The sequence below is a fragment of the Coffea eugenioides genome, chromosome 3 (genome assembly GCF_003713205.1).
Source record: "Coffea eugenioides isolate CCC68of chromosome 3, Ceug_1.0, whole genome shotgun sequence".
NCBI lineage: Eukaryota > Viridiplantae > Streptophyta > Magnoliopsida > Gentianales > Rubiaceae > Coffea > Coffea eugenioides.
Window position 1 is genome coordinate 10,816,408 of NC_040037.1, and position 7,000 is coordinate 10,823,407.

Consider the following 7,000-nt stretch of genomic DNA (forward strand, 5'->3'; position numbering starts at 1 on the left):
TTTCATTTTCTTCCTATAGAAGTTGCAAGAAAATACCAGTACTTCAGTTAATGTGCCAAACTTAGGTTTCAACACTCCTGTGAAGGGTTACCAGCCTTCCATATCAAATCAGGTAAGCTAGTTTATGTCAGAGTATTGTTATTTGGTTCTTTGATATATGTATTTACTGCCCAAATAATTTTTTGGTTTGCAGTTCTCTGGGCAATACACTGTTGATAGATTGGAGGGAGTTGAGAAATTGATCCAGGTACTTCTTAAAAAGTTTCTAGTTTGGAGGGAGTTAAGAAAAGTTCTTTTGTACCTACCATATGTTTTATAGTTTGTGTGTTACAATCTGGAATTGAACTTTTGCCGTCTTTCCTTTTGATATTATTCTGTTTTGATACTTTTGGATTAGTTCTTATTACTCAAATGTCTAGAACACCTGGATATGTGAAGATTCTGTTCTGATATGTCTAGAACACTTGGATTGGTGCTAACATTCTGTTTTGATACTTTTGGTATCTTTACTTTAGAAGATATTTCGTGAGTGATTTGTGTCTTCTATTAATCTCATTGAAATTAGTTTTCTTATCTAAGTAAATATTTTATGCAAAAATCAGTAATAGTTTAGGTAGAACTATCTTGTAGATGCTAATGAAGCTTTTTTTTTTTTTTTATAATTAGAATCTATGTGAACATGGATAAAAGATGGATGAGTATGTCACGATCAAGTGATGAGTATAAAGCTGGTTTAGAAGATTTTCTTGATTTTGCATTTACGAATGGAAGTATAGGGGAGATGATTTTATGCCCATGCATTAGGTGTGGGAATGGGGTATTTGTCACGAGAGAGCAGGCCAAATCACACTTGATATGGAAAGGATTTATTAAGGGATATACTCAATGGTTAGCTCATGGAGAGCTATCTTCGAATTTGCATCATACATCTTCACATGGCTCATCAAATGAAGTTCCACCACTCAATCCCATAGATGATATGCAGGGGTTGTTACAAGATGCAGTAGGAGTTCTAAACCAGAACCTAGATGTGGGAGAAAGATTAGAACCAGAACAGCCGAATATTGAGGCAGAAAAATTCTACAATTTAATAAATGATTCGAAGCAGCCCCTTTATCCAGATTGCCCGCAATTCTCTAAACTATCTTTTCTGGTCCGCTTGTTACATATTAAATGTCTCAGCAAAATGCCCGATTCTGTATTTAATACACTTCTTGATTTGTTGAGGCAAGCACTCCCAGAAGGTGTAAATCTACCCAATTCTTATTATGAAGCAAAAAAAACAATGAAAGAACTAGGACTTGGATACGAAAAATATGATGCATGTCCTAATGATTGCACATTGTATTGGGGAAAAGATGAATCAAAGATAAAATGTGACACTTGTAAGCATCTACGGTGGGAAGGAACAAAGGATGATCCTACTGGTGAAAAAAGAAAGGTTCCCCACAAGGTTTTGTGGCACTTTCCGCTTAAACCCAGATTGCAGCGTCTGTTCATGTCATCTAAAACAGCATCTTCCATGAAATGGCATGTCGAGGGTCGTACTAAGGATGGTCGCATGAGACATCCTGCAGATACTCCGGTTTGGCAATCATTTGATTACCAAAATCCCGAATTTGCAAAAGATCCTCGTAATGTCAGATTGGGTTTAGCTTCTGATGGATTTAATCCATTTAAATCTATGAATGTGAACCATAGTACATGGCCGGTAGTACTGATGCCTTATAATTTGCCACCATGGATGTGCATGAAACAGCCATACTTTATGTTGTCACTACTCATTCCTGGCCCATATGCACCTGGGAATAACATTGATGTTTACCTTCAACCTCTTATAGCTGAGTTGAAGGAATTGTGGGATGTAGGTATGACTACTTATGATGCATCATCAAAGGAAAATTTTCAGATGCATGCTGCTTTACTTTGGACCATTAGTGATTTTCCTGGTTATGCTAATTTATCTGGTTGGAGTACTAAAGGTTATTTAGCATGTCCAGTATGTCATAAGCATACCGTTTCACACCATTTAAGACATGGTTCAAAACAATGTTACATGGGTCATCGGCGATTTCTGGAAAAGGAGCATTCATATCGAAAAGATAAACGTAACTTTGATGGAAAGGAAGAACATAGAGTTGCACCACCCCGCTTGACAGGTGATATGATCTTGGAGGAGTTGAGGTCTTATAAAATCAAATTTGGGAAGGCAGTCAATGATAACCCTGAATTACCCTTTAACTGGAAGAAACAAAGCATTTTTTTTGACTTGCCATATTGGAAGAACAATTTGTTACGTCATTGTCTTGATGTCATGCATATTGAGAAAAATGTATGTGAGACAATAGTTAGAACATTATTGAATGTGGATGGCAAGTATGATAACCTTGGTGTACGGCGTGATTTGGAAGAAATGGGCATACGAGCAGGTCTTCATCCTATTACAGATGAGTTTGGGAGAGCATACTTGCCTCCAACATGTTTCTATTTGGATAAGAAGGAGAAAGAGTTATTCTGTAAAATTCTGAAAAAGGTTAAAGTACCGGATGGTTATTCAGCCACAATTTCAAAGTCCGTGCATTTGAAACCTTCCAAGCTAACCGGACTTAAGAGTCATGACAATCACATATTATTGCAGCAACTGTTACCACTCTGTTATAGAAAACTTCTTCCAAAATCGGTGCGGTCTCCGTTGATAAAGCTGTCCAAATACTTTAGAGATTTATGTTGTAAAGCTCTTTGTCCTCGGGAACTGCTTCGTATGGAAAAGGAAATTGCTGTTGTACTATGCCAGTTAGAGCGCGTGTTTCCACCATCTTTTTTTGTTATAATGGTGCATTTGACCACTCATTTAGCAACCGAAGCAAGGATAGCTGGTCCAGTACATTATCGTTGGATGTATCCGATTGAAAGGTAACTTTTATAACTTTATAATTTCTATTTTATTGCTATGTGAGTATCATTATTAATCACTTACTACATTTGTAATTGTCTTAGGTACCTATGCACTTTGAAAAATTATGTACGAAATAGAAGTCGGCCTGAAGGTTCAATTGCAGAGGGGTACCTAGTTGATGAGTGCTTGACATTTTGCTCTCTCTACTTGTCTGATGAAGTGACAACTAAGTTCAATCGATCAAGTAGAAATGAAGATGGAGGTGAAAGTTCAACTGAAGGACTTGAGATTTTTTCTATACAAGGTCGGCCATTAGGAAAAGGAAATTCAGTTGTAATGGATGATGAAACCATAAAAAAGGCACATCAATATGTGATATTCAATTGTGAAGCCATGGATCCATATATCAAGTAAGTAATTGTACTCCATACTTGTTGTATAAAACTAATCATCTTTTAATAATGATGGATGTATATAGACAACTATGTTGATTGACTATTGTAATTGATGAAGCCAACATCGTAAATTGGTTGAAGAGCAGCATTTGCGTAGTTCAAAACATGAAAAGGAGCGGATTCATAGTGAGACATTTGCAAATTGGTTTGACAGCCATGTGAGTTAATATACAAAGTATCATTGTGCTTTTAGCTGTCCAAATTCTGTACAGTTATTTTATTAATTTACTTTTTTATTTTGCATAGGTGGATGATTTTCTACCCGAGAATGAAGTTATCTCAAAAGATTTGAGATTATTGGCCAAGGGTCCAAATGTTGTGGGTTTGAAGTATGAGAGATACATTGTGAATGGTTTTAGATTTCATACAAAATATTTGGAGAGCAAAAGAAAAAATCAGAATAGTGGGGTGATTGTTACTGCAATAACATCAAGTTTCGCAAGCACCAAGGATATGAATCCGGTTTCAAGTGACTTGGCCTATTATGGTGTCTTAAAGGATATTCTGGAATTGGACTATGGTGGAGGTCGAAGAGTGGTTTTGTTTGACTGTGATTGGGTCTCTAAGGGGAAACGATTGAAACAAGATGATGATGGGTTTACACTTGTGAATTTTATGAATGTGAAGCGCCACCATGAACCCTTCGTTCTTGCATCCCAAGTGAAACAAGTATTTTACGTGGAGGATCCTTTGGATAAGGGGTGGAATGTTGTTATTCCAACTGTACCACGAGATGATTTGAAGATGGATCCCATAGATGTTGAGATGTACTTGCAAAGTCAGCCTTCAAGTAGTCATCAAAGAGAGACATTTGATGATATTAATTGGGTTCGAGAAGGTGTCATAGGAGAAATAGTTGATACTACTAGAGTGGCATCTAGTTCCAAGGGATGATCTTTGGGTATCTTATATAAATTAAATGAATGTTATCTTTTCATTTCGCTTTAATGTCCAGTAAATTCGGTTGCTTTTTATGTATTGAATTGTGGTGTATCTACATGCTTAAATTTTTTATGCTTTGCTGTTTATTACATGTTAATATGCTATTAGCTGTACACTTTCTGTTATGAATTTAAAATTGTAGTTATACAAATATGGCGAGAACAAGAGGAGGTTCAAGCTATCGAGGATCAAGGAGCTTTCAATTGCGTGATGAAGATCCTGAAAATTTGGAAAATGAGGAAGGCACTGGTATGTTATTAATTACTAATTACTTAATATTTCAGTTAGATATAATCTATAACAATAGTTTCTATTTCATAAGATATGTCATAATTGTTTATTATACTTGCAGGTGGTGGTTCTGATGATGATCAGGAGCCTAAGAAAACTCGGGGACCAACTTATATGAGACACATTTGGGGTAGACATGGTACTGACAAGCGAATTAAAGTGAAATTCAATACACTTGGTGAGCCAGTTGGTACAAATAGAAGCAAATTCAATGAATTTTTGGGAGCATTGGCAAGAATTGGAAAATATGCACCAATTGACATTGATAGTTGGCGTAAAGTTCCCAAGTCTTTAAAGAATGACATGATAGATGTAGTAAAGGTACCCATTTCTTGAACCTACTACATTAGTTGAATGCTTGTTCTCTTTTAATTGAGTGTTCAATATTACAGGAAAAATTTGATCTCCCTATTGGCATAGAAGAACGAGTTAAGCAATCAGTAGGAAAGAAATGGAGAAACTGGAAGCATGCTCTCAAGAAAACTTATTTCAATCCAAATGAGTCAATTGAAAGTCAAGTGCTTAAAAGACCAAAACGAGTTCTTCCACAGCAATGGAGAAATATTTTGACTAAATGGCTTTCCGAAGAGGCAAAGGTATGAAATGCTCTCAAAGTCGTGATCATTTTTTCTGTTTGCCTATACTTAACTATTTTTTGTTATGTTTAACTATGTAGAGCATATCTGCAACAAACAAGGAGCACCGAAAGAAGAAAAAGATGAATCATAGTACAGGGAAAAAGCCATTTGCTCAAGTTCGAGTAGAAAAGGTATAATATATAAATTGGTAACAACATCTAATTTTTCATTCTGATATATTCTTGGGATGTACTATTATATGTAGGAAAAAGAGGTTGGGCATTCTCTCTCTAGAGCAGATATGTTCACCATATGCTACACTAATTCTAATGGAGTGCCATCTAGTTTTGAAGTTGGGGAAAAAATGGTATGTTGTTGCTGCTTATTCACTTCATTCATAAACAGGTTTTTTCTGTTACGATAAGAACGAGAATGTAGTAACTTTGAATTGTTAATTTTAGGAGGAGATGGAAAGCTTAAAAAATCAACTTCCGGAAGGAGAAGAAGATAATGTGGGTAGGAATGACGTGTATGCAAAAGTAATGGGTGAAGAAAGGAGTGGAAGAGTTCGTACATATGGTTTAGGAGTTACACAATCTGATTTGTGGGGCGATATACCAAGTCGTTCAACATGTTTTCGCTTGGTTATGGAACAAAGCGCTGCGATGTCAAAAATGGAGCGAAGAATTCAGCAACTAGAATCAATTCAACAAGGAAGATCACAAGGACAAATTTCGCCATCTTCGCAAAGACATACTTCACAGTCATCAAATGCTATTTCTCGGCCAATAAAAGTAATAAACAGTTCAATAATGACCTTCTTTACATGCTGCGTTCACAAATGATTTTCATGAACATGTTTGTAATTGCTATATGTTAATTGTTGAGATTCTTGTTTTGGATATCATTATTGATTGTAATGGACTACACTTTGATTTTGGTACTTGTTGTGGCTGTCATTTTGGGTTGGTTCTTGTGATACTGTGTATTAAATATCTGTTCAAGACTTGCTCTCTTATATGTGGTTATATGTTTTATAAAATTTGTTTTCAAGGTTGGGGATAAAGTTACAATAAGAAGCATGGTTGATTCGTCCAAAATTTGTGCTGTTGGTGTGGTTAGAAATTTGGATCCAACTGCTGAAGTTGGTGACATACCTTTGGGATCACATTGGTGTGAAATTCATGTGAATGTGCCTGTGGAGAATGATGAAGAGCTAATGAGGCCATACCATAATTTTCTCAAGATTGGAGATGCAATTGGAGTAGCTGTTGCTTGGCCAATAAACCTGGTAATCTTTTTATCTTATCTTTATCATTTGGTTAACTTAGCTTTTATTTATTTTCTAACATTAAAACTGTAAAAGAAGAGCTGTAGATGTGATTGTAACTTCTATTTCTTGGTTTATGACACTTGTAGGTGATTCTTGAAGAAAACTAAAGGATCGTCCTTGGGTCAAATGGCTATTTTTTGAAGACATTGTCAATGCTTTTTTTGTTGAGTTCTTGTTGAACTATTGCTTCTTTGATATGTATTGGCAATGCTACTGTAATACTCATAACTTTTGAAAAATCTCTGAATTGGCATGTAATTTGTTGACATAGCAGCAATGTCAGTTGCTTGGATCAATGCAGTACTTTTGCACCATTTTGGCTACTTGTATTGCAGTGATTACTATGAAAATGTAAATCGCCTTGGTTTTCCTTTATAAGGTGGTAGTAATAACTTTATTATTGCAAAAATTAGAATCTATATTGTGTAGGCAGGATGAAATGTGATTCTACTTTTGGGTATAAAACCTCGGATGGGATACAGGGCTAATGCAATATGATGTATTG

At 35.7% G+C, this 7,000-nt stretch overlaps 3 protein-coding genes across 3 annotated transcripts; all 3 read left to right on the forward strand.

The window, feature by feature from the left end:
- The first annotated feature begins 679 nt into the window (after positions 1-679).
- On the forward strand, positions 680-2,798 carry LOC113766028. Its single transcript, XM_027310257.1, has 2 exons — positions 680-2,612; positions 2,719-2,798. Exons 1-2 carry the CDS (start codon positions 680-682, stop codon positions 2,796-2,798), a joined length of 2,013 nt encoding a protein of 670 aa, XP_027166058.1.
- An 8-nt stretch (positions 2,799-2,806) lies between these two features.
- On the forward strand, positions 2,807-4,254 carry LOC113767078. The gene is made up of 4 exons (XM_027311246.1): positions 2,807-2,913; positions 2,998-3,306; positions 3,410-3,509; positions 3,598-4,254. Exons 1-4 carry the CDS (start codon positions 2,831-2,833, stop codon positions 4,243-4,245), a joined length of 1,140 nt encoding a protein of 379 aa, XP_027167047.1. The 5' UTR covers positions 2,807-2,830; the 3' UTR covers positions 4,246-4,254.
- Positions 4,255-4,445: 191 nt separating this feature from the next.
- On the forward strand, positions 4,446-6,791 carry LOC113766029. The gene is made up of 8 exons (XM_027310258.1): positions 4,446-4,542; positions 4,646-4,905; positions 4,977-5,180; positions 5,261-5,353; positions 5,428-5,529; positions 5,624-5,956; positions 6,217-6,453; positions 6,582-6,791. Exons 1-8 carry the CDS (start codon positions 4,446-4,448, stop codon positions 6,600-6,602), a joined length of 1,347 nt encoding a protein of 448 aa, XP_027166059.1. The 3' UTR covers positions 6,603-6,791.
- The last annotated feature ends 209 nt before the right edge of the window (positions 6,792-7,000 follow it).

What these genes read in the sequence shown, in the direction of transcription:
- LOC113766028 (XM_027310257.1), top strand. Translation starts at nt 680, where the DNA reads ATGGATAAAAGATGGATGAGTATGTCACGATCAAGTGATGAGTATAAA. An exon ending in CAAGCTAACCGGACTTAAGA is followed by an intron (nt 2,613 to 2,718) that starts GTCATGACAATC and finishes CAAATACTTTAG; the next exon opens with AGATTTATGTTGTAAAGCTC.
- LOC113767078 (XM_027311246.1), top strand. Translation starts at nt 2,831, where the DNA reads ATGGTGCATTTGACCACTCATTTAGCAACCGAAGCAAGGATAGCTGGT. An exon ending in TGGATGTATCCGATTGAAAG is followed by an intron (nt 2,914 to 2,997) that starts GTAACTTTTATA and finishes TAATTGTCTTAG; the next exon opens with GTACCTATGCACTTTGAAAA. An exon ending in CAAATTGGTTTGACAGCCAT is followed by an intron (nt 3,510 to 3,597) that starts GTGAGTTAATAT and finishes TATTTTGCATAG; the next exon opens with GTGGATGATTTTCTACCCGA.
- LOC113766029 (XM_027310258.1), top strand. Translation starts at nt 4,446, where the DNA reads ATGGCGAGAACAAGAGGAGGTTCAAGCTATCGAGGATCAAGGAGCTTT. An exon ending in GGAAAATGAGGAAGGCACTG is followed by an intron (nt 4,543 to 4,645) that starts GTATGTTATTAA and finishes TTATACTTGCAG; the next exon opens with GTGGTGGTTCTGATGATGAT. An exon ending in ACATGATAGATGTAGTAAAG is followed by an intron (nt 4,906 to 4,976) that starts GTACCCATTTCT and finishes TCAATATTACAG; the next exon opens with GAAAAATTTGATCTCCCTAT.